Source organism: Clinocottus analis, unplaced genomic scaffold (assembly GCF_023055335.1).
Source record: "Clinocottus analis isolate CAN_PGR_092001 unplaced genomic scaffold, fCliAna1.0.p SCAF_29, whole genome shotgun sequence".
In the NCBI taxonomy this organism is placed as follows: Eukaryota; Metazoa; Chordata; class Actinopteri; order Perciformes; family Cottidae; genus Clinocottus; species Clinocottus analis.
The window spans coordinates 413,314-438,939 of record NW_027176031.1 but is presented as its reverse complement, the minus strand read 5'-3'; the positions used below and the strand labels follow the sequence as shown (position 1 = coordinate 438,939).

At 43.5% G+C, this 25,626-nt stretch overlaps 1 protein-coding gene and 8 non-coding genes across 10 annotated transcripts; 8 read left to right on the top strand and 1 right to left on the bottom strand.

Moving 5' to 3' along the window:
• Positions 1–5: 5 nt before the first annotated feature.
• Positions 6–124, top strand: LOC137795686 (5S ribosomal RNA). The gene has a single exon (XR_011078427.1). It is a non-coding gene; the product is annotated as a 5S ribosomal RNA (ribosomal RNA).
• Positions 125–469: 345 nt separating this feature from the next.
• Positions 470–588, top strand: LOC137795675 (5S ribosomal RNA). The gene has a single exon (XR_011078416.1). It is a non-coding gene; the product is annotated as a 5S ribosomal RNA (ribosomal RNA).
• A 353-nt stretch (positions 589–941) lies between these two features.
• LOC137795820 (5S ribosomal RNA) lies at positions 942–1,060 on the top strand. Its single transcript, XR_011078545.1, has one exon. It is a non-coding gene; the product is annotated as a 5S ribosomal RNA (ribosomal RNA).
• A 354-nt stretch (positions 1,061–1,414) lies between these two features.
• Positions 1,415–1,533, top strand: LOC137795808 (5S ribosomal RNA). The gene has a single exon (XR_011078534.1). It is a non-coding gene; the product is annotated as a 5S ribosomal RNA (ribosomal RNA).
• A 345-nt stretch (positions 1,534–1,878) lies between these two features.
• LOC137795797 (5S ribosomal RNA) lies at positions 1,879–1,997 on the top strand. The gene has a single exon (XR_011078523.1). It is a non-coding gene; the product is annotated as a 5S ribosomal RNA (ribosomal RNA).
• A 345-nt stretch (positions 1,998–2,342) lies between these two features.
• On the top strand, positions 2,343–2,461 carry LOC137795786 (5S ribosomal RNA). Its single transcript, XR_011078512.1, has one exon. It is a non-coding gene; the product is annotated as a 5S ribosomal RNA (ribosomal RNA).
• Positions 2,462–3,045: 584 nt separating this feature from the next.
• Positions 3,046–3,164, top strand: LOC137795669 (5S ribosomal RNA). Its single transcript, XR_011078410.1, has one exon. It is a non-coding gene; the product is annotated as a 5S ribosomal RNA (ribosomal RNA).
• Positions 3,165–3,509: 345 nt separating this feature from the next.
• Positions 3,510–3,628, top strand: LOC137795748 (5S ribosomal RNA). The gene has a single exon (XR_011078484.1). It is a non-coding gene; the product is annotated as a 5S ribosomal RNA (ribosomal RNA).
• Positions 3,629–4,776: 1,148 nt separating this feature from the next.
• On the bottom strand, positions 4,777–22,476 carry hdlbpa (high density lipoprotein binding protein a). 2 transcript variants are annotated; one of them, XM_068593224.1, is made up of 28 exons: positions 22,399–22,476; positions 20,089–20,160; positions 17,517–17,634; positions 17,258–17,424; positions 15,401–15,616; positions 15,104–15,310; positions 14,774–14,989; positions 14,464–14,670; positions 14,259–14,366; positions 14,071–14,175; positions 13,758–13,836; positions 13,108–13,247; positions 12,912–13,016; positions 12,710–12,823; positions 12,526–12,612; positions 12,298–12,429; positions 10,731–10,949; positions 10,099–10,320; positions 9,792–10,010; positions 9,531–9,669; positions 9,271–9,425; positions 9,061–9,165; positions 8,820–8,954; positions 8,173–8,316; positions 7,833–8,012; positions 6,674–6,790; positions 6,402–6,533; positions 4,777–6,286 (listed from the first exon to the last, which is right to left on the bottom strand). In XM_068593224.1, exons 3-28 carry the CDS (start codon positions 17,593–17,595, stop codon positions 6,197–6,199), a joined length of 3,819 nt encoding a protein of 1,272 aa, XP_068449325.1. In that variant the 5' UTR covers positions 17,596–17,634; positions 20,089–20,160; positions 22,399–22,476; the 3' UTR covers positions 4,777–6,196. The 2 variants fall into 2 exon arrangements, with proteins under 2 accessions (XP_068449325.1, XP_068449326.1); XM_068593225.1 differs by having other exon boundaries at positions 9,271–9,422.
• Positions 22,477–25,626: the final 3,150 nt, after the last annotated feature.

The window sequence follows — 25,626 nt, the reverse complement described above, 5'->3', positions numbered from 1 at the left end:
CCTTCGCTTACGGCCATACCACCCTGAACACGCCCGATCTCGTCTGATCTCGGAAGCTAAGCAGGGTCGGGCCTGGTCAGTACTTGGATGGGAGACCGCCTGGGAATACCAGGTGCTGTAAGCTTTTCTTTTTTTGGGGGGGAGGGGGGGCTGATGTATTTTCGGGACATCCGTATTTCTTCACTCGCTGACGGGCTGTTCCGGAGCCCTGAGGTCAGAGCATAGAACCCTGGAACCCCGAGGTTACAGCATAGAACGCTGAAGTCAGAGCATAGAACCCTAGAACCTTGTGGTTAGAGCATAGAAGCCTGAGGTGAGAGCGTCCAACCCCGAGCTTTAAATGGTTGCCAAAATTGATGAAATTCAAGGCCGGAGACGAGGCGCTCTGAATTTCAAAGAGTCCCCTGCGGAGAAGCGGCAGGGCCCTCTACCCCAGTCTTTAAAAGTGCGTCTGGCAGGCTGAGCCTTCGCTTACGGCCATACCACCCTGAACACGCCCGATCTCGTCTGATCTCGGAAGCTAAGCAGGGTCGGGCCTGGTCAGTACTTGGATGGGAGACCGCCTGGGAATACCAGGTGCTGTAAGCTTTTCTTTTTTTGGGGGGGAGGGGGGGCTGATGTATTTTCGGGACATCCGTATTTCTTCACTCGCTGACGGGCTGTTCCGGAGCCCTGAGGTCAGAGCATAGACCCTGGAACCCCGAGGTTACAGCATAGAACGCTGAAGTCAGAACATAGAACCCTAGAACCTTGTGGTTAGAGCCTTGAAGCCTGAGGTGAGAGCATCCAACACCAGAAACCCGGAGCTTTAAATGGTTGCCAAAATTGATGAAATTCAAGGCCGGAGACGAGGCGCTCTGAATTTCAAAGAGTCCCCTGCGGAGAAGCGGCAGGGCCCTCTACCCCAGTCTTTAAAAGTGCGTCTGGCAGGCTGAGCCTTCGCTTACGGCCATACCACCCTGAACACGCCCGATCTCGTCTGATCTCGGAAGCTAAGCAGGGTCGGGCCTGGTCAGTACTTGGATGGGAGACCGCCTGGGAATACCAGGTGCTGTAAGCTTTTCTTTTTTGGGGGGAGAGGGGGGGCTGATGTATTTTCGGGACATCCGTATTTCTTCACTCGCTGACGGGCTGTTCCGGAGCCCTGAGGTCAGAGCATAGAACCCTGGAACCCCGAGGTTACAGCATAGAACGCTGAAGTCAGAACATAGAACCCTAGAACCTTGTGGTTAGAGCCTTGAAGCCTGAGGTGAGAGCATCCAACACCAGAAACCCGGAGCTTTAAATGGTTGCCAAAATTGATGAAATTCAAGGCCGGAGACGAGGCGCTCTGAATTTCAAAGAGTCCCCTGCGGAGAAGCGGCAGGGCCCTCTACCCCAGTCTTTAAAAGTGCGTCTGGCAGGCTGAGCCTTCGCTTACGGCCATACCACCCTGAACACGCCCGATCTCGTCTGATCTCGGAAGCTAAGCAGGGTCGGGCCTGGTCAGTACTTGGATGGGAGACCGCCTGGGAATACCAGGTGCTGTAAGCTTTTCTTTTTTGGGGGGGGAGGGGGGGCTGATGTATTTTCGGGACATCCGTATTTCTTCACTCGCTGACGGGCTGTTCCGGAGCCCTGAGGTCAGAGCATAGAACCCTGGAACCCCGAGGTTACAGCATAGAACGCTGAAGTCAGAGCATAGAACCCTAGAACCTTGTGGTTAGAGCATAGAAGCCTGAGGTGAGAGCGTCCAACCCCGAGCTTTAAATGGTTGCCAAAATTGATGAAATTCAAGGCAGGAGACGAGGCGCTCTGAATTTCAAAGAGTCCCCTGCGGAGAAGCGGCAGGGCCCTCTACCCCAGTCTTTAAAAGTGCGTCTGGCAGGCTGAGCCTTCGCTTACGGCCATACCACCCTGAACACGCCCGATCTCGTCTGATCTCGGAAGCTAAGCAGGGTCGGGCCTGGTCAGTACTTGGATGGGAGACCGCCTGGGAATACCAGGTGCTGTAAGCTTTTCTTTTTTGGGGGGGGAGGGGGGGCTGATGTATTTTCGGGACATCCGTATTTCTTCACTCGCTGACGGGCTGTTCCGGAGCCCTGAGGTCAGAGCATAGAACCCTGGAACCCCGAGGTTACAGCATAGAACGCTGAAGTCAGAGCATAGAACCCTAGAACCTTGTGGTTAGAGCATAGAAGCCTGAGGTGAGAGCGTCCAACCCCGAGCTTTAAATGGTTGCCAAAATTGATGAAATTCAAGGCAGGAGACGAGGCGCTCTGAATTTCAAAGAGTCCCCTGCGGAGAAGCGGCAGGGCCCTCTACCCCAGTCTTTAAAAGTGCGTCTGGCAGGCTGAGCCTTCGCTTACGGCCATACCACCCTGAACACGCCCGATCTCGTCTGATCTCGGAAGCTAAGCAGGGTCGGGCCTGGTCAGTACTTGGATGGGAGACCGCCTGGGAATACCAGGTGCTGTAAGCTTTTCTTCTTTTTTTTTACTCTCCTCCTAAAAGTGCAGGGGTTGTGAACAGTGTGTGCTCATTGAAAATGGTTCACCATATATGTTCTTTACAGAAAATTGGCCAAAGCCAATAAGGAGTCAGAGTTTTTGGAAAGATATAAGTCCTACCATTTGTCTTTGGATTGAAAAAAGAAAGAAAAGCGCCCCCACACACCTGCCCAGCACACAAGGTTCATTTGAATGTCTTAATGACTGCTTCCGGGACCTTTTGGGGGGCTGATGTATTTTCGGGATGTCCGTATTTCTTCACTCGCTGACGGGCTGTTCCGGAGCCCTGAAGTCAGAGCATAGAACCCTGGAACCTCGAGGTTACAGCATAGAACGCTGAAGTCAGAACATAGAACCCTAGAACCTTGTGGTTAGAGCGTTGAAGCCTGAGGTGAGAGCATCCAACACCAGAAACCCGGAGCTTTAAATGGTTGCCAAAATTGATGAAATTCAAGGCCGGAGACGAGGCGCTCTGAATTTCAAAGAGTCCGCTGCGGAGAAGCGGCAGGGCCCTCTACCCCAGTCTTTAAAAGTGCGTCTGGCAGGCTGAGCCTTCGCTTACGGCCATACCACCCTGAACACGCCCGATCTCGTCTGATCTCGGAAGCTAAGCAGGGTCGGGCCTGGTCAGTACTTGGATGGGAGACCGCCTGGGAATACCAGGTGCTGTAAGCTTTTCTTTTTTGGGGGGGGAGGGGGGGCTGATGTATTTTCGGGACATCCGTATTTCTTCACTCGCTGACGGGCTGTTCCGGAGCCCTGAGGTCAGAGCATAGAACCCTGGAACCCCGAGGTTACAGCATAGAACGCTGAAGTCAGAGCATAGAACCCTAGAACCTTGTGGTTAGAGCATAGAAGCCTGAGGTGAGAGCGTCCAACCCCGAGCTTTAAATGGTTGCCAAAATTGATGAAATTCAAGGCCGGAGACGAGGCGCTCTGAATTTCAAAGAGTCCCCTGCGGAGAAGCGGCAGGGCCCTCTACCCCAGTCTTTAAAAGTGCGTCTGGCAGGCTGAGCCTTGGCCTACGGCCATACCACCCTGAACACGCCCGATCTCGTCTGATCTCGGAAGCTAAGCAGGGTCGGGCCTGGTCAGTACTTGGATGGGAGACCGCCTGGGAATACCAGGTGCTGTAAGCTTTTCTTCTTTTTTTTACTCTCCTCCTAAAAGTGCAGGGGTTGTGAACAGTGTGTGCTCATTGAAAATGGTTCACCATATATGTTCTTTACAGAAAATTGGCCAAAGCCAATGAGGAGTCAGAGTTTTTGGAAAGATATAAATTGTTCATTTTGATTAAAAAAAGATGGAACCCTGATGGCAGAGCATCGAACCCTCGAATGAAGAATAGACATGAACGAAGGACTTTGAAAGGCAAACGAAGTTTACAGAGTGTAAAGCTACTAAACTGTCTTTTTTCAGTTTCAAACATGCTGAATTAAATACAATACCAATGACTCATATCCATTTATTTTATGGATTATATGCAGATTATAATCTGATCATAATAATATGCAGAGTTTATCAAACACCACCCAACTCGTGTTGACTTTTTTTTATTGTAATGTAACAAAACACTTGATTAAAAAGATGATAATCAGAAACATGAGTTAGACTCAAGAGCTCGTCCAGATTAAAGCCTAGTTTGTGCTTCTGCGTCAGGTCGACGGCGTACCTACGTCTGAAAGCACACAGCCACACCCCCCTGATGGCATGGCGGTGAATTACAGAGCAACGCGGTCCCTCGACGCAGAACTTCGAATGCTCAACGACGGCGTTACGTCGACCTGACGCAGAAGCAAAAACTAGGCTTAACTCTCAAAGCTTCTGTAGCAATAAAATAAAACAATGAGGGCTGAAGCTGAGAGAGAATATAAATACTTCAATACTACAGTTCGTAGTTTGCCATCAAGTTTAACAGATTATCGAAAGTATTTCCAAAATATTCTAATGATTATTTACATAATCTGCATTTTTTTTAATCGTTCGTTCTTGTGAATAAACGAATGACACGCCACTTTAACTGTTGCCGGTGATTAGGTCATTTTTTTGACTATACGACGGATTATAATATTGACCCCTCTGAGCACTATCCTCAAGGCAAAAATAAGTCACGAATGCCTTCAAACACAGATCGCTGGCGAGTATCCATGTGAACAGTTATTGTTGCCACAGTTGCATCGGCTTTTACTGTTGCAAGATGGATTGGTATTCATTGTGTGAGGCTTTGTTCAAAGATTGAACGAATATTGTTGCCCTTTATGAAAGAAATCAATTGGAAGCGCTGACAGAGATTTTCAATTTTTATTGACGTTTTGGACAATTTCTTTTCCAGTGTCATCCGTAACCGTTCACTTCAATGGTATTTGCATAATCTTTCATTCAATGCTAGAAGAATATAAACCAAGGTAGGCTGATGCAAGGTGTTCAATTAGCAGCTAGCAAGCTAACTATGCACTCCTCAGGCAAAATTAAACTTATTACATTAACTGGGGTGGGGTAGGATAGGGTTATGTTCCAAGAGCTTTCATATGAACAATAAACATACCGTTCCCAATTGGCCATTAAAAAAAAAAAAAAGGCACCGAGACATCACCTCTACCTGGTTTGTATCTTTCTAACTGTAAGGCTGATAAAAAAAAGGGCCATTGCTATATAGAACAGAACAATCTGCATAGCAACTGGAAGACAAAGGGACTGGACACTGACCCACTACAGAGGATGACTAACACAGGACACCACTAGACAGATAGTTGGCACGAGATGGTCTGCTTTAGCTCACAAACACGGTCATATTTAGATTTTTGTATCGTGATTTACTTCTGAATGTCCAAAAAAAGAAAGAAAAAAAAAAAGTTTCATTCAACAGTTAGTGTGAGGTTTGATACATTGGAGCTCTAGGCCATAGTGTTGTAAGAAGTGTAGTTCAGGGCATGATCTCCGAGCATCTGGCAGTTTGAATAGGTGCTGCGACGGCTGACATTGCCTCCCTCCCTTCCTGTAAAGTTTACCAATTTGTAAGGCTACAAGGTACGTGCCACTACTCACTGAAGCACAGCTAACACGCAAATGGATAGATGCGACAAAGAGGACGACCACTGCAGTGTGCTTGAGAGCCAACGACTGACAATTCTCACTCGGCTACATGATTAAAGCAGGCGGTTTAGGGAGGGGAAGGGGAAGAGGGAGCGTTTACTGAAACAGCTGGTCCCCTCCTCGGTCAGGGATCTTGTCAGAATGCATCACCAGCTGTGACTCAATCCCTTTACCCCAACCTGCGAAGGCAACTAAGAGAAGGGCAGCTAAAAAACAAATTAATAAAATAAAAAAAAAACTCATGTCTGGCCACCGCTGAATTTGGTATAACAGTTCAAACCACAACGAAATGTCAGGTCTAATCAACACTTACATGTCAGTCTCGTCTGTATAGACGCAACCTTTTTTTTCTTTTTTGCGTTAAGAGCATTTTTAAATGCAGATACAAAAGCTCACAAGCCGATTACAGTATCTGAAAGCACTTTTAGACTGATGAATCTGCGAGGGCAGGGTGGGATAAGTACACAGAGAAGGATGACATTCTCAGAACTGAAGACTCGTAGGGTCAGCGGTCAGTCCGGGTCAGTAGAGGGTAGGGTTAGGGGGTCGGGGGTGGGACAATAGATGGGGAGATTGTATCCGGTTTAGTTTAGGCCCATCTTTAGCAGCATGGCTTAGAAGCGCTTGGGTCCCCAGGGAGAGGCCTTGGGTGCCACTGGTGCTCCAAAGCTGGGGAAGTCTTCAGAGCTGCTCATGTCAGGGGCCTGAAAGTAAAACGACAACAAACAAACCAGGGATTATGAGAGGAAGGTTTAACAGGTTCCAATTTCAAAACATTGTCAAGTAATACAAAATAAAAATATTTTCTTAAATGTTTACCTGCTCAGTCCAGGGAGCCTCCCTCACTACAAAGCCTTTGGACGGTCCACGTTGTTCATCCATGGCGGCAGCGCTTCCCCCATGAGGCCTCATGTAAGCCATCTTCGCCTCGTTCTCCACAGCATCTGCCATCTGGCAAAAGCAGCACAAACAGAATGCATTAGTGCTAAAGTGGGAAGCCATTTCTTATAGCATCTGTAAAAATATTTTAAAAAGTCATCATGGAGACAAAAAAGTCATCATGGAGACAAAAATTTTTTTTAAAAGCTTACGAATTCCTCTTCCAGGTTCAGAAGGTGGTCGATGGCTTCATCCACAAGCTCGGGGCGACCTGTGACGGTCACAAGGTTTGGGTCTGCAGCTCCACTCTGAGGAAACCTGAGATCAACCTGGAAAATATAGACGCCAAGCACCCTGCATCAAAGACTGGCTACTTTGAAGTGATAAAAACACACAAAGAATACAAAAATGTTGGGACTCAAGGATAAGACCAAGCAGAGCCCCCATTTGTATTTTCTTGAAGAAGAAAAAACATCCATGTCGTTTTAAAAGTTATTCAATTTGTTTGTTTTATTCCACCAATAAGGACATTTCCTGTCCTCTCTTATGTTGTGTTCACACGGAACGCAGCGCAAATTTGACGCGCGACCAGATTCCATGTAAAGTCAATGCAAAGATGCACCGCTGAGCGAAAAAGTGTTTTTTTTCGCAGGGCGTAGATAGACGCGTTTAAGGCGTCTATGTTAGACGCGTTTGAGGCGGCGCGAACAGCCTGTTTGACACAGGGCGAAATAAGCGCTTGATGCGATGCAAATGCGCGTAAGTTCAAATATCCCAACTCTGGTGGAAAAAAATAAATAAATAAATCACGTACGTTATAGCCACGTCAACCAATCAGCATTGAGAAGCTCTGCCCATCGATGATTTAAACTGCTGCCGGACCCCCGAAAGAGCGATCATAGCGGCCATCAGTCAGACGCTGTTCTGGGACTACGGATAATAATATGAACCCAGACACCATGGAGTCTGACGTTCCGACATTTGTGGAATTTACACAACAAGTATAAAGCAGAACTACTGGTTATTTCTGGATGGTGGATGATGGAACACCAGAGTTGGTGAAATTCACAGAGCTGTGTGCGGCTACAGATGGTGTTATGAACCCAAACAGGGGCGTTTGATGGTCCCACGTTTAGTTCTGTGTCATATATTTATATGTGGAAGTCAGTTACAGTGTTATTTCTTCCACAGTCGATAGCGGAAAAGATTGCACTTTTCATGGAGAAGTAACGCTGATAAGCCACGCCCCCTTTGGCGCAGCGCGATTATATTTGCACCGCGTTTGGTATGAACACCCTTTTATTGTCAAGCGAGTAAACTGACACGGTAGACGCGCCACGTTCGGTGTGAACACAGCATAAGCAGCTTCACCTTAAACTCGTCCATGATCTTGCGGATGCCCTTGCCGCGGGCTCCAATGATCCGCGCATGGACCCTGCCGTCCAGGGTAATGTCTTCGGAGATCATCTCCTCAAGCTCGTCCACTATAGCCTGGATGGCATCTCGTGCTGCTATGGCTTTGAGCTCATACCCTGTAATAGTAATCTGATCCTGGGGAGGAAAATGGCAGCAAATTCACCATGACTTATTCTGCCAACACACTGTGATAGTAAGTGCCATACTATTCTCATGGAGCAATGATGGTAACTGCTCATTTGGCACCACCTGCTGTGTCAATGGAGTATGTTCCACACACCCACACATACGTTACCTGATTTTCATCATTCTTATCTGGGAACTGGATGTTAACGTCATGCTCAGTACGGATGGTTGTTATGATGGCGCCTTTGCGGCCAATGATTTTAGGGTGATATTTGGGGTCCACAGTGATGGTCAGCTTGAAGCTCCTGAGTGCCTGTGGAGAGGTTGGAGTAAACAACATTGTAGGTTAGTGCTCCACTGAGTTTGGCACACAGGAATCATGTCTACTTCTGCTGGTCAACCATCAATGGGGAAAAGGGTTAATCATTAAACGTATTCCTCACTCGGCTTGGCCTTTGACAACTGGTTCATCTATGTGAATCATCTCCACTTCCACCAGTCATTAGGAGTTTTAAGGCTGCTTAGTGCTAATGAAAGGAAGACCCTCTCGAATATCGTTTTCGTACTGCGGTGAACACAACTGCATTTATTAAAAGTTTCGCCTAAAAACTGCATTTTCAGATATATTTGAAAACGTGATAGTTATAATCTAATTTCAACCAATACTAATTTCTCCTGAAAAGAGCTGGAATTATCATAATTATGATAACCTCCGCGAGAGTTAGCTATTCCCTCCAAAATCGTGTAGGTTTCTGATAAAACATACCTGGAAATTCTGAAAACACTGGCTATGAAAAAATACAAAACAATACTAACCCGATCCTCCTGGTCGGCCTGCAGCTCTTTGACGCGATCCAAGAGGCCCTCTTTGGCGCGGTCAAGGTGATTGGCCAAGCCGCTGATGGAGATTTTATCAGACTGCTGCTCAGGAGCAGGCACTTGAATATTAACCTGGAGGAAGAAAGCAAAGTCACTCAGACTTTGAAGCTAAATAAAATTATTAAAAAAACATTGTGCATCACTACGTCCACACACAGTCTGAACCACACAGACACACCTCAAATTCATCCATCATCTTGCGAATTCCACTTCCTTTCTGTCCGATGATGTAGCGATGAAGATCAAAAGGCACGTCAACCTCAATAGTGACAGGAACCAAGGCCTAAGGAAAGGAGACAGTATTGTTTTTCCAAACGGTTCCTTTGCTCCTCCAATACCAATAGTGATACTAATACTAATAATGAAGAGCTCCATTATGGATAACGACCTTCAGTGCTTCCACGGCAGCCTCGCACCGCTCTTTGCGGCCAGAAATCACAATCACGTCACACTTTTTGGGCGCGTTTGGGTCGACGGGCTCCTTCACTTCTCCCGCGTCGGCCTCGCCGTTCTCCTGAATGGGTGCCTCGGCAGGAGGTGCTGCTAAAGAATTTAAAAAAAAAAAAAAAAAAAAAGAGCGACTTGACTGGCAGAAGTTTATTAAGGACATTTGTGATTTAGGTACTCTGTTTCAAAGTCTGCGTTTACCTTGCGGGTCCTCACGCTCTGGGAACTTGATTTGCACATTGTGATCTCTGGTGATCTGCTGGATCCGTGAGCCCTTGGGACCCATGATAGAACGGTGGAACTTCTGAGTGATCACACACTCAATGGTCACTTGAGCGTCCTGAAAAAGACGTTTAAATAAGACAAAAGAAAAAAGACATTAATTACATTTCAAACAAAAGAAATGAAATTAGAAATACTGCCCTCACCCATTTAAAGACCACAGAGGCTGTATCTACTCACCAAGTCCTCAACAATCTCCAGCATGCGCTTTTTGGCTGCTTCCACACATTCTTTGGCTCCTTTCAGGGTGACCTTTTCACTCTGAGTGCCCGTGCGAGGGAAGCTCACCATCACGCCACCATACTCATCGGCAAGGTCCCTGAGGACTTGGCCGCGGCGAGCCACAAAGTAACGGTGGTGCTTTGGATCAACGATCATATTGTCCTCGACAACGTTGTCCTGAAACCAAAGAGGGAATACATATTAAAATCTAAAGCCTAAATGCTCCCTCGTCCTGCCATGTTGAAATATAAATTTGGAGCCTCACCAAACTCTTGATTAGTTCCTCCAGCTCCTTCTGGGCGTCCCGCACGGCTTCTTCAGTGCCAACCACAGTAATGAGCTCCTGGTCTTTGTCCTCTGCTGTGGGGAAAATGATCCTGGCCCCGGTGCTGTCGCGAACCTTGCGAATGTTTCCGCCACCTTTACCGATGAGGAACTTGTGGTATTCTGGCTTCGCACGCAGCTCGGCGGTGTGGCTCTTTGTTTGCTGAAGGAAAAATATGAAAAAACTGAAATTAGTATTAGAACAAGAAATCTATCACAAGTCAACTCTAATTATAAATATAAAAAAGTCTGCACAAAAGAGGCTGTTATAAACATTAAAGTTAGATTAGATGGAAAAATCCATCATGTCTTAAGTGAAACCCCCTGGTTTTAAGTTTTAATGGGCTGAACATGATTTAATCTTGAGGGAGCATAGTGCAGCAGGAAAAACAAACTTTAATTTCTACGACAAGCTTGTTTTTATTCTGACAGCGGGAAGGACGCCGACAGAAGCTCTCAGAAGGCAGCAAGGTATGATCAGTGAGGCACAGAGGGCCCTCCCTCTGCGCTCTTGTCTGACGGCTGCCAGTTTAGCGAGGTCAGCTAAAGTTCAACAGTCACACTTGTACAAACCTTCTCCTCTGCCAGGGCGAGCAGTTGCTGCTTGGCCTTCTCCACCTCCTCCGCGGGACCTCGGATGGTGACCTTATCGATCCCTGAGCCCTCAGTGGGGAAGTGGATGTGCACACCGCCACACTCCTCCATAATAGAGCGTACAAAGCGGCCCTTCGACCCAATCAGGGAGTTGTGCAGCTTGGAGGGAATGGACACCTCTATCTCTGTGATGTTCGCCTGAGCACAGAAAGACGCTAGTTAGGCATTTGTACCAGTGCAGCGCAGTGCACAGACTAACATGGTATTGCAATATCCTGCAATTAAAAAAAAAGAAATTCCATTTAATTAGTGCCGGTATTTGAGAAATGACAGTGTTTTAATTAGAGCGTGCAGGGGCCGCGTGTCCCGGGAAATAGCCAGCGCTAACCAGTAGGATAGAGTCAGTAAATGAAGTAAGAGAAGAGGAAAACAATGCGACTTTAATTACAAACAAATGTACCGAAGAAATTAGATTTACCATCTTCTCTGAATCATCCAAGCATCTCTTGTATTCTGGCAAAAAACACTCCATCACAGAGTATTGGTTTAAGTATTATTTTACAGTGTTTCTCTGTAATGTGAAACGGATGCTGAAGGGATAAAAGTCCACTTCACTTCTAACGTTACTGTGGTGTCTTCCAGATTTCTGAAGCTTTTCCCTCGTCAACTTCTCACAGAACAGCATCGGAAGTTATGAGTCGGGTTGGGTATGAAAACCGGTGCAGCGCGATATGCAGCTAATGCAACAAAGCCATTGCGTCAAATCTGAGGAACCACAGGAGAAACACTCCAAGACTGGAAAGTAACAAAAAGCAACAAAGAAATTTATGATAACTCTTCATTTCGTGAAAACGGAACAAATGCTGATTCTGACAAAGTGAGTTTATTAGAAGACTTGTTTGTTCCTCGGTTAATTTCATGTTTGTCGAAGTCAAGAGCAGCTCCATCTGGTTTAGAAGAACTCTCCCAGTTGATATTAATGGTGACATGTAGTCCAGTAAAAGAAGCAGAGTTTGTAGAATCCAACACTTTCTAAGTGGAGTTCTGTTGCCACCTGATGCTGTCACAGTTTTATGATGTGTGTGTTTTGTTTTTATTTAAGTATACTGTTAATAGTTTGAAGTTAAAAAGTTTAAAGTCAAGTGTTTTGTATTTATTTATTTATAGTATACTTTGAAAAGTAAATTTGCCTTGGCAATAAAAAAAGGCTTTCTTTAAATGTTTTTAAGTATCGGTTCAGGTACCGGAAAAAAAACAAAAAAGAAAAAAAACAATACCCACCCCTACTGATGAACATGAGTTTTTGTTTTGGAAACCTCTCTCCGTCTTCCGTGCTGAAGTAATGCCTAAAAATGTTACTCACGCACTGTCATTGTTTTACAATAATTTTAAGTTTCATCTTTTAGTTTCTTATGTTTTAGGTTTTGCTGCGGTATCTTTCAGTATCGGTTTCCAGATGTTCAGGCAGGGCGTCATATCAAAGTCAGTTTTGTCATCGTGACAACACATATGCCAAAGCTTTGTCTTGGGACAAACACACACTTACCAGCTCCTTCTGAATGGCCAGGATGCGAGTTCTTGCAACCTCACAGTTTGCTTTCTTGCCTGTGATGACAATCATCTCAGAGTTGCTGTTCTCAGCAGGCAGGTCAATTTTTGTGCTGGTTTCCTCCCGAATCTAGAAATGGGAAAGGAAACGTATTGTTTCAGTCAAACATGGGACACCTTGAAGACCTCGTCGAGGTACATGAATTCTGTTATAAATATACAGCACCTTCTTGATATTTGATCCTCCTTTTCCAATTATGTTTCTGTGGAACTGCTTGAAGATGGGGACTGAGAGAGAAAAGCCGTTCTCAACCTGGCAAAAAGGAATCCCTGGATGTTAACCTTCATGGGTGCCAAAATAGACAAGCTTTAAAAGACGCTGGATAATGCATGCAAGAGAAAATACTTACCATTTCAGCCACTATCTTCTGCATGAACTTTGCACATTTTTCAACCTCATTCCGTGGGCCCCTAAGTTGAACAATGTCACTTTTCTGTGCTGGGTCGGGGAAATTGATAATGACCTGGAAGAAATGTGATCATCATGGAGTTATAAAGGGTACATTTAACGGGTTCAGTACAGACAAATTACCACTAATGTTATCAACTTACCTCTGGGAATTTGTCCCGTACTTCTTTAATCTTCTCCCCTTTTTGGCCAATGATGGCTCGATGAAAACGTTGTTCAATGATCAGGTCCTTTGTACGCTCGTTCTCCTGCGAAAGAGCGAGAGAGAGAGAGCGCGCATTTAGCGACGGCATAACAGGATCCAATTTGTAGCATCTTGCCCGTGAAGTTGGTGCTCACCATGCGGGTCGTAAGCTCCAGCAGCTCCTTCTTGGCCTCTTGTACACCCTGGGGATCTCCCTCAATACGGATCACGGTGCTCTTCTCGTTGTCAGGGGGGATGCGGACACTCACCTTGTGCAGCTCTTTGATGCGGTTGACTATGAATAAAGAGAAACATACGGCTTTAGAAGGACGCCAATCCAGATTTTGTTGCACTTTGTAATGAATATCATGATCACCGCAAACTAAGATCTACAGAGGCAATGGCAGGAAAGCCAATCTCATGGAGGTAGGATGTGGCAAATCGCCAAGAATCTTGGCTGCCGCGCAAGCCTAAACTGTTAACGGCATAATGTAAACATTTACCCGAAAGCATAGGCATTGTCATGTATTTAATAATGACTTAGTTTTATGCCAGTGTACTTTGTAATATGTGAAGTTCTCAATAAATTTCTTTGGAAATGCTGAATTTTTCAACATGCAATCCCATCACAGTTTGAGAAATACTGCCCTAATCCAACAATGTGCCGATGATTTTCGCAGTATTAGCCATTTACTACATCCTATGTTGAACCAGCAACAATACATAGAGTACTCTAGATATAGACAACCCTAGTTGCACTGTTACAGTTCCATGCAGCAGCCTTTTAGAGCTACACAGTACTTACTGTTAACGCCTCCTTTTCCGATCAGGTGTCTGTGGAATTTTGGATCCACGCTGATCTCAGTGAAGTCCATGCGGTTTACCTTTAAAAAAAAGGTGAAAGTAGACAAATGCATGAAAATCACTGGACTATTGCAAATGTAGCTCGTAAATGTCTTCGACGGCGCTTTACTCTGTACAATGCCACTTTTAAAAAAAAAGAAGAAAAAAAGACACCCTCTACTTTGTAGCACATGACCGTGACATGAAAAGAAGCCTTTTCACTGTCAATCAGGCTTTGTCTCTAGATAGAGTTCTATAGTTTACCATGTACTCACCAGATCTGTCACAATGATTTCAATCTGGCCCTGCACCATCTGCACGTCTTTGGTGGGACCCTCAAGGGTGATCTTATCTTCTCCCTCAGTGAACTCGATGTGCACCTGAATTCATGAAAAGGAATAAGTCACAATTTCGGAAAAAAAAGTGTATTACTCAAAAAAAAAAAGGTCATTACTCTACAGACCTTGGGCATTTGTTGGGTAATCTTGGCCAAGTTCTGCCCCTTCTTGCCAATAATGAAACGATGAAGCCAAGAGGGAGCTGAGACCGAGGAAACAGTGTAGCTGTTTGCCTGGAAGAGGAAACATTCAATTTCAGTAACTTTTTTTATTCTTACGCAATAACCCACGTCAAAGGTCGCAGCTAGAGTGTCTTTAAAAGTTCCACACCTTGGCGTAAACTTCAGTGAGGGCCTGACCGAGACGGTCTGGCTCCCCACGAAGGATGACAGTTTCTGAGCTGCTGTCAGATGGTGGGATCTCGACTGAGACGCCAGTTTTCTCCAGGATTTCCTGCAGGGTGTTTCCCTTGGGGCCGATCACATACTTGTGCTGAGACTTCTTCACCTCCACCGCAATGGTGGTGGTGTTCTTCTTCTGCAATGCAGAATAAAATTTAAAAAACAGGTTAGTTGAGCACGGAATTAGTGCAATCTATCACTGTTCGCTTTCCTCGCAATAGTTTGGATTTCAACATTACCTTTTCTTCATAAACCTTCTTGATCATCGTCACAGCAAGGGCCACCTGCTCCTTTTCCCCAGTGATGACAATCTCCGTCTTGTTCACGCTCTGAGGGGGGACATTGATGCGGGCACCGGTCTCCTGCATCATCTCTCCTACCAGCTTGTTGTAGGCGCCGGTTAGGAACGGGTGGTACACCTTGTCAATGTTCACCCTCTCCACAGCACGCTTGTCCTAGAAGTAAAGGAGGTGGGGACAAATAAATTAAATAAGACAATGTATCCCAAAGCTGCGATATGAGGGACATGCGTTAATGGAGTAACTTAACCGTCTCAGGAGACGCGTTACCTGCTCAGCAGAGATCAACAGGATCTCATGTTTGGCCTTCTCCAGGCCCTCCTTGGTACCAGAGATCTTGATCTGGTTACTGGTATCATCGGGTCGTGGGATCTGGATTTTGGTGGCAGTCTTGAGCTCCAGCTCCTGAAGCTTCTCCCCGTTTTTGCCGATGACAAAACGATGGTGCTCCTTGGGGATGGCGACAGTAGCCGAGGCCTGCCGGGGTTAAAGTGGACAGTTGGCGCCATTGTACTCCACCATTAATACTGCATGCAGTTACCACGGACAATAGACAAATCTCCTGACCTGAGTCTGCAGTCGGGACACAATCTCCTTGCGGGCCTTCATCACAGCATCTAGCTTTCCAGAAACCATGATGGAGAGACCCTGATCTTTTGCCAAGGAGAGTTCCAGGTGGGCTCCGGTCTTGTGCATGATGTCCACGCAGACCTTCGCTTGGTCTCCTTCCCCAAACTGGTTGAGGTCCTTGTACTTGCGCTCTTCTAGCGGCACATGGAAAACCTGGTTGCGGGAAAAGAAAAAACAGCCAACTTGGTGTAATGAACAATTGTTTCATCAGAATAAAATGCTGATAGGACCCAAAATAAATGGGGACCCATTGGCATTGAAGACCAAGACACAGTTGAAAACTGGACTACAGCTACGCCTGAACTACTAGAGGAAAGGCTTTATCTTGAACGTGCATGCAACATACAGACAAAGTGTAGGGTAAAAGCATGAGTGAATGGGTTTTATAAACTAAGTCACTGTCCCAACAGCTTTTTATTCAAGTCTCAATTTCCCAGTGGTTCGTTTTTTTTTTTTAATTACACTATTAAAAACTATTATTAGCACAGAATCGGCTTGTCGTTCACAATTGTTTGTTTAACTTGTGACCCCTTAAAACGCTCAGTCTACCTTACTTCCACAGAGTTCAGTGATATCTTTTTTAGTTTTGGAGGCCTGAAAGAGTATCCAAGATTTAACAAGAATTAAAAATGTTGAAAAGTAGATGTCATAGAAATTAATGTAGACCATTTACCATCCAGACTAGGAACAACTGAAGTTTGCTGAAGGTACCAATAACATGTTAGTGTAGTGTATGCTATACATTCTGTAAACCTAATATTTAGTTAAGAGACCTTTTTACAGCAGATATTTTGACATGGCAGTGAGTTATAAGATTAACCAACACTGCATGGCATTTTGTTCCAAGGCCTTTGTGTTGTGCTCACTGACAGAGCACACTGCTTATATATGTAGTTAGTTTTTTTTAAATTTTTATCAGCATCATCATAATCATCATTATTATTGTGTTTTTCCTGCCATTTCCAGTCATAAAGTCTGCAGTGGAAAAAGTTAATTTGGCTAAAAGGTTGTTAAATTGATCTGTTTTCAAAATAAGTATTGACAAAATGACCTATACTTTGTAATTTTAATGCATTCAACTTGTCATTTTTTCAAGAACACACCATCTGGCTTTGATCATTGATGCATGATTAACCCTTTTCTCTGGACTACGAGGGGCATATACAGACCGGCCAGTTCAACTTGCACTGCAGAGTGTATTGGTAGTCACACTCTGGAGTGTTCAACAACAAAAAAAAAAAAATACATGTCTTTGTCTCACAGCATTTCATCCGTTACACTATGCATCATTAAATACTATGCAAGAGAAAATGTCACAGAGGAGGAGAATTAAGATTTAGAGTGTTTGTCGGCACATTAAACCATACGTTAAGCGTTGGATTGTTACATTTGTAACATTGTTATCCCAGCAAAAAACACATCGACGTTTCCGTATGCTCAGAAAGTACTACCTACCGACCAGGGCCTTTTGCGTAAAATTTCCCCAGAACTTAATGTAGGCCCTGGTCCTTACAGCTCATCAAAAGGTTCATTGGCCCTCAGGAAAGTTCCTGAGGCTGCCCTTATTCAGCATATACAGTAGAGCACTGTACATATCTCAGAAAACATATCTCAACATCTTGATGTTTGTCATAAACCTGGTTTATTTAGAATGTACAAATTGTTAAATCTCAAGTCTTTTTTGTTCTTGAGACATGTTCTGGGGGAAATGGTGAATCGTAAATTCCAAAACATAATCATACAAGCGCTCGCAAATCTTTCATTTAATTTCTTCGCAATGAAAAAATGTTCTACCTGGGTGATGACAGAAGACTTGAGAGGACGGATCTTGGATGTCCAGGCGTTGGCAGTTTCCTGGGTCCCCTCAGGTGAGGCTGCCTTCTCGGGCAGAGGCGGGAAGGCATCCTTGTAGGTAGGAAGAGCATCCTCTTCCTCTCCAGCACTGGGTCCTGCCCCAGCAGCTGAACATAGATAAAAAAATAAATAATTCCACTTACGGCTCTTCTTTTGCATGTTACAAATCATGCATCATCTTAAAAATTTCAAAACTCACCACCACCAATCTGCTCTGGTCGGAGCCCACTGCGATGCTCATTGAAGCTTTCCTGCGTAAGTACCGCGACTGAGCTCATGGTCAAAATCCCACGTTTACACAGAGTCCGAGTGTGCCACTGGAAGGAAAGGAAGCATTACCATTATAAAGGGTTTCGCAACAGGAAGAAAATCATATTTAAACACCTATTTTCAAAAACAGCTTCTCACTACAAGTGATGGGTATTGTTTCACACCAGTATATTACGCAAACTTTGCTCCTCTGCCCCAAGGAGGTTTTTCTTCTAAACTTTGACATTGAGTGTTGATTATTTATTTGAAAATATGTAGTTAAAGAGAAATGCTCAAGATAAAAACCATGGAAGAAATAAAACGTGTTTTCTGGAGCTTTAACAAGATTTTGAGAGCGTCATTATTCAATCAATAGTATGTCGTTTCTTTCCCCACTGTTCTTAGCGCAAGCTAGTTATATAAATGAAAAATAGACATTCCAAAGGGTTATGAATGTTTGGCATCAGTCTAACCTACACAGTAACTTGCTTCACATTCAAGGGATTTATTAACACTCACTCTTATTTATATTGCGTTCTTGCAAATCCAGGACACATTAGCACGTTGTAATCGTTTTATACAGGTTTTGCACATCAGCCATAACAGCGACATAGAAGTATAACTGGCTCCTTGTTTAATTCACAAATTGAGTTTAGCATGCACTTATTCTTCATAAATAACTAGGAAACAGAACACCTGTATGAAAAAAGAAAAGTGCACATGCACAGGTTTAGAATGTTGTATAAGCTTATCAGAGGCGGACTTTGGGATTCTCACCATTATCTAATCTGTTTTTATCAAAGTCTTTCAGAAAACAACCACACTTCTTCTTGTCACATTAGCATGTCAGCGCTGTGTTGAAAGTATGCAGAGACCGACCAGGAGTAAATAGATAATGCCTTAGCACCACAAAAGAAAACACGAGTGTGGGCAGGGCCACAGCGACAGAACATTTTGTCTCTCTGCAAGAAACCTGTTTGTCTTCTGTTGCAACCGTCTTTGTCCTGTGCTATTCTAAGAAGTGCAACCTAGTGAGTAGGCTCCAGGGTTAAGAGGATTTTTTTCCCCCACTGACCCCTGTGCATGTCCATGTTGGATAGGATTAAAGCAAAAAAAAATCCGCCAACAGGAAACTCTGATTTCCTGTCGAGGGTCTTTGAAGACAACTTTTTCCGACAGCTGTTAGGATTTCTGACTAAAGCTAGAAGTGTTAATTTGTTGACAGAGTTAACAGATTAACAATTAGTTTTGAACAAACCCAGTCCTACAACTTTATTTCACTTCACCATAAAACAAAACTGAATTTATCATCAGAAGTCACCGTTTTGTTTTCCTGGCTGGCAAATAAAGTTAAATCCAAGTTAACCAAAAGCAGAGGAATGTGAATAGTTTTAGGGTGGATTTTTGCCCCCCCAAGCACACCTGAGATTCATCTGAAAACACAGAGAAACTCCCAAATGAATTGTTGATATTAAAGTTTTTTTTTTTACAGACCAGGCAATTTAAAGAAAATCACTTTGAGCGTCAACATGGCAGTCGTCAGTTCAGCAGGCAGTTTCCCCCCCACCTACAATTTTCAGACCACCCTTTTAGTGGCCTCTTCCTTGTCAGGCTTCATAAACTTAAGGCTGCGTTCTATCTAGCACTTCTTACTGTTAGCAAACCCCGTTGCCAAGTGAATATCCTTCATTCAAACCTCAAATTAAACATTTTGTATGGATTTTGTATACTTCGCAACAACGCTAATTGAATTTTGGAGGTAGGCTGTCCCTTTGCCTTGATCCCATTTTTGTGGTTTGAAAAAGTGCAAAGCACATCAAAGTCATCCAGACGACAACAAAGCCAATGCTAAACAGACTTAAATTACTTAACAGGTTAAGGCATATTCAAACTCTGAGTGTAAGGTTGGCAACACACTTTGTATAGAACAGGTGGATTTTAAATGCAATGGCTCAGGATTATTTAAATTTTCCTTCCTCCAGAATAGACCAGGTGTATTTAAAATCTGAACATGCAACAATGTCCTTTGTGGTCAGCTTTAAATTGAATTAATACCCTGACAGATTATAAGGGAGGTCGAGTACTCAGGCTCCAGAACATCTATATTATTTCAAGTTAAAACAGCAATTTCTTTCATGAGTCACAATGTTTGATGTATACTAAAAAGACTCTGGGACAAAATAAGTTTAGTCTTTTACACATCATAGCTACGTTTCTCAGCTTGCTTTGGAGTTCCAGCGTCCCCCGTCGGTGAAAATTCATACGCTAACAAGTGAAGTACAAGGCATGGCGGACTACTCTGAATTTTCATGTATACTTGTGCCAAGTGTCAGCGAGTAAACACTGTACAGCCTAAGTGCTGAAGCTTTCTACTCCACAATCCTAATCATACTTCATCACTACGGGACAATTTTCAAACTGTGGTTGGAGTGGGCAGGATCCCATTTAGGGTAAACAAAACGGTATGTTGCGGATTGCATCAGTGACAGCAGTTTACAATGCAAATAGTTGTAACAACTTACCAGCTAATTGGTCAGTTACCAGATAATCCGTCCTGTAAAGATGCAATTTCCCGTCAGCCTGCCAGCTTTTGCCTAAAGACCAGAAAACAAAAAAAGGAAGCAGCTGTATTGAAATAACCAGGATGGCATCCTAATATAAATTTTAAAAAAAAGAATAAATAATTATTTCAGGTGTCTCCAATTAAACCTATGCACAGGCAGGTTAATACAAGGTTATTATGCGTGCACAGAAAAAGAATATTGTATTATCAAAGATATCTGTATGATCAAGCTGAATTATTGCTTATGTGTGTCTCCTGTCCATTAACTAAAAACTAGTAGAAATGGTTAATATACCAATAAACATACCGATAGCAGATTGTGTTGTCTATAACAGTTATAACAGCAAAAAGTCATGAAATGGAAATACGAAGTCTGCAATACTCAAGAGTGTTGAAGTAACTTGTATACATGTATTGTTTAAAAGTAATGGTTCTCGTAAGACAAGCAGAAAAAAAATACTGGCAAAATACTCTCTACTCAGACAACTGAAACCAATCAGAAATTTAAAAAGTATCGAGATAAAGTTGATGCGAAGATGGGCATTATCGAATTCTAGTAAAGAATCGTTGCCATTGGAGTTCACTCTCCTTGACAAGGATCTGGATTGTGTGACTGGACCCTGTCCTCTTGGACAGGAGCACAGAGCTGGCATCTTTATTAATGAAGCTGCTGTGGGGCAACCAGGTAAATGGGCCATTGCCCTCTTTTGTGTCAGAACCACAGAAAATAGTTTCCAATTCAAAACAGTTTGATAAATAACTTCTGTGTAGTAATTTAAGACATGACAATGTGTGCAAGAGTCATTCAAAGATTTGCATTTATACTGCTAGCTTTCCACTGGCGACACCAACTTTCCTTAGACTAAAAATGTGTGCACGGGCTTCCATGTATGTTGAGGGAAAACCAGCCCTTTGGGAGCTTACCAGTTATAACGTAGGAATAACACAGATATATCGTTAACTGACCAACTCGTACCTTTATAACGAGATTGTGTGTGGCCTAGTCGTGTTAGCACGGGCAACAGAACATGGCCTGTTCCCTTTAACACCAAGCAAACGACTCATGATGTTATTGCCCATTTCAACAACAGCAGCAGTCGGTAAACAGTGACAGTAACTCATGGCTTAAAATGACACGTGTGAATTACAACAGTGCTGCCAGGTGTTTTTGTTGTTTTCGTCTTAACGTCACCCTGTCAAAGGCGCATTTTTACGTTTTAATTGGTGAGTAATGTACGTTAGTCAGAAGCTCCAAAAGTCATTAAAGCCTGAACACAGAGGGGTCAACCGACGTAATTTAAGGAAATATATCGACAGGTTATTTAGCGTTAAACCCTGCGAGGTCGTCAAACGTGCTGCTCAAATTAACGCTGACGTGCTCGTCTGGCAGCTAGTCGCGTTTCGTTAACGTTAGCTGCAGGCATGGCCACCCTCAAGCCCATATAATGTTAAACACAAATCCCAGATTAAGGCTCTAAGTAGCTGGTTAGTGGGGCTGCTAGCTAACACAATATCGGGTTAACCCAGCGTCTGACAGTTGCCAACGACACATTACGGTCCGTGCTAGCCGCTGTTACGTTGGCTAGCTTGGAGCAACCGTGAATTTTTTTTTTTACCAAAATTTGAGAAAACCTAAACGTAAACTCAACGTCCAGGGAAGCCGATATAATGCCGGGTGTTTAGCAGATGTTCGAGCCCTTTTGTACAAGCGGCATCTTTAGGGGAGGATTCTTCTTAGCGTGGATTACGAGCTCCAACCCCCGAGCTAACGCCAGCTAGCAAACTTGCTAAAAACTTTGCCTGTGGTGTGACACGTAGCTCTTCGGCTACATGTAGCAACTCAAACAGCCCGACACACAACTTCAAGCTGTACCGCAGCCAGCTAATGGCATTAAGCTAACAGCGGATTGGATATTTAAGCCCCGTAATAACTCTGTCGCGTTCATACACAGATAATGTGTCTTTATATATTGGTATATTGATACATACACACATATTGAACAGTGCTAACACGGTTGTAAAAGTACAAGTTGAAGTGTAGCATTAGCTCGCGTTAGCTTGCAGTGAGTTCTCCTAGCTCGCTAAGTCCACGTAGGCATACAGCTGAGCAGGAGAAGCGACACGGAGTCAGGCCAGAACACTCTGTAACGATCAAGGTTCACCAACAAGCTGCCTTTCCAACAAGGACCACCCTGCCATGAATACCTCGGGCGAGGCCGCGTGGAACGACGATACAGTGATATTGAGCAGAAAGCAGTGGAGTACTTACTTCTTTTATGTTCTCGTCTGCCCTGAAGGTGCAGGAGCTGAGATGAAATTCCACTGGCGAGAAGGTGGGATTGAAGGCTGACGGATATATACCAGTGCCGCCCACCAATCATATCCTCCAACGTCACGTCAAAGAGTCCGATTACACATAATTTATTTTCATATCCAAAAGTTACAGACTCTTGGAGAACTTCAGCACTTTGTTTACATGGCGTCGTAAGATTAGTTTTAAGATTAAAATGTGGTTAACGTCGTATCCGCTGGTTAACCATGCAGTGAGTAATGGGTGGATTAAAATCGCGTCTAGCGGACAGTATGCACAAAAATCAGACGAGATGAGGTGGCAAAGTCAGTCTTTATTAATTAGTGATCACACGCTTCAATCTGCTAACATTTTTCAATGTCTTTTCAGAGTTTAGTGAAATCAGATGAAAGATGACAATGACGTAATGTTAAGGCTATGAAGGCAGGTTCCCAATGTTGTTGCCGTGAATTTGCAAGAGAGCAATACACACATGCCCACAAATCCCACAGTTATCTTCGAAGACCACATGGGGATGTGCAGAAACACTTCCCCCTAATACAAATTCATAGAGACTGCAGTCTCAGGTCGTAGTCATTCCTCAGTTGTTTATGACATACTGTAATCCAGCACAAAGTAGCAGAGTCCACAGTTTACAACTAACACAAATACAAATAATTTCACCTTGTCACTGTGCTCCAAACATGCTACATGCTGAGGGATAAAAGTCACGGTTGGATTAGTTAGCCAGTCTATGGGCCAAAGGCTCAAGGGTCCCAAGGTGTCAGGGGCCCCCTCGACTTTCACCTACAAAATGTCACTGAAAGAGACAAGTACCAACCAGATAGAGACTTAAAATGGCCACAAAGAGACACAGAACAACTGCAAAGAGGCACAACAATACATATAACGAGCACAAAGAGACACAACAATAACTGAGGGACACAACACAACTAATACACATTAAGGATATATAAAATATACACACAAAAAAACACTTTAAAGTGACTTAAAATTACCACAACAAGACACAAACTATGAAGGGATGCAAAACAACAATGAAAAAAAGAACAACTAGGAAGTCTGTGTGTCTAGCTCATGTATATGTAGTATATGTAGGAGAGCTGCCCCGGGACCCAATGTCCCATAATCAGACCATGATTAAAGAATATTCATTCTGATCAGAAATCTCCCCAAGAAACCATCTTCATCATCCTGACCGACAAAGAAAACAAAAAAATCCAATTGTCCATGTGCAGAAAGAAATCCTTCAGAAAATCTTTTGTCAGGATGCAAATATTAAGCTGGATTCCCAAACACAAAGAAGAGATAGTTATGCAGTAATATGTGTCACATAACATGAGACTGTGCACATCACTTCCTGAGTGGAGAAGTTCATACACAAACATTATTTAGGCTAGTGCAAATTCCAAATGTTATCTAAAATTTCCAACTCAGCTCAAGTGAAGTTAAATCAATTTCAAGAAATTATATTTCAGGACACGGACGCACATGTTCATTGAGTGCATTTCTTCTGGATCATTTAGATGCACTGCATGGCCTGCATTGCTACGTGGAGTTTGACGAGATGTAATAAAGGCCTTGAGATTGTAATAATATTTTGTCAAGTCAAGAATACCCCTTACAGCTCACATTCAATCATTTTGTGGGAGAAGATTTATGAATTTGTTTCAATTTTATGAATACAAGTTGATTGATCATCTCTGTCTAATACCATATAGTCTTTCTTTGCCACTTCAACAATGATGACAGTGCAACATTAGAACACTGCAGTTTGAGAATAAAACAGTGCTGGATAAGCTCATTATAATATAATGGATATAGTAGTACATAGTCTGCAGCCTCAAAGCGTTCCATATTCCAAACTCTCTCAGCAAAAAAATAAAAATTCTTGAACAGGCGTTTATAACAAGACTGTTGTAACAGGAAACACAGGCTAACCAGACTAATGCCATCACACCAGGGCCCTGTGAGGAAGGCCAGGGCTCTTTATAAACAAAGCCAACTGATCAAATCAGTCCAGACTCCATGATTGGATACCATCTGTATCTTTCTCCTGAAGTATCAACTGCAGAAAATAAAGAATGAAAAAAAAACAGCAAGGAGGAAAAAAGTAGATGGAAGCAACAACATGCTGACAGAAGGGCAGCCATGGTGCGTTCGTAACTACAGATCAGGCAAAGACAAAAAGGCCATGACAGATGAGTCAGATTTGACAAGCCCATCATGTGATCAGCTATCAACATGGCCGAAAAGGATGAGCGCTTTGTTTGCAGAAATTAGGCAGATAAGGAGCCCTGTGATGGACCAATGACCTTGCTGATGCTCTGCTTTCATCCGACTGCATGCTGGGATAGATTCCACTCCTTTTGCCCTGAAAAACTAATTATCGGGTGAAAACAATGAAACATGAGATAATATGATGAATCAATGGACTATAACACCCCTCTCTTGTGGATTGCAGTGAATATTTCTCCACTTAATTAAAAAAAACAAAACTTTTGTCTTTAATCCAAAAACCCGTATAGGCCAAATGAAAACTTGAGATCCTCTATGAAGTTAGAATTACAAAAGAATCCCAATAATATATAATATTTTTTGGATGATAGATTTTGTTGTCCGTGTTGCTCTTGCACATAAAATTGTGTCTTCTCTCTCAGGCCTGCAAATAAAATCTACTTGAAAAAAAAAAGGATCCTTTCCTAAAGCACAACTCAATTTTTTCTAGTCATTCAGTCAAGTCACTTTGTTCTCTATTTCACAGAAGACAGCAGGGGGCGCTCCATCACAGTGTTAGAAGGGACTTTTATTTTCTGATCGTGATAAAGTTTAATCTGACTCTTTTCCAACAACACAACGGACCGAAGTGCAAATATATGCATAACATTCCCCGTGATTGGTGTAATCGAGCTCGGACGCGTTTAGGAGAGATATAGTCTCGTGACGCACGCACGCACTGTTGCCTAATGTGCTTTAGAGACTATACGTGTACATTCTTTAGTGATTTTGGAAGAGAAAAACAGAGGAAAAACCCACATCTACTGCGGTTTATCTACGGGTCAAAGTGTAGCCCACACTTCAATAAAGGCTGTTTCGCCTTGTGAATCAAATCAGATACAGCTAATCAGCTAAAACAATTATTTTCTATTTCCTTCTGGGTGTTGACAGCCACCGGCCTGTAGATTC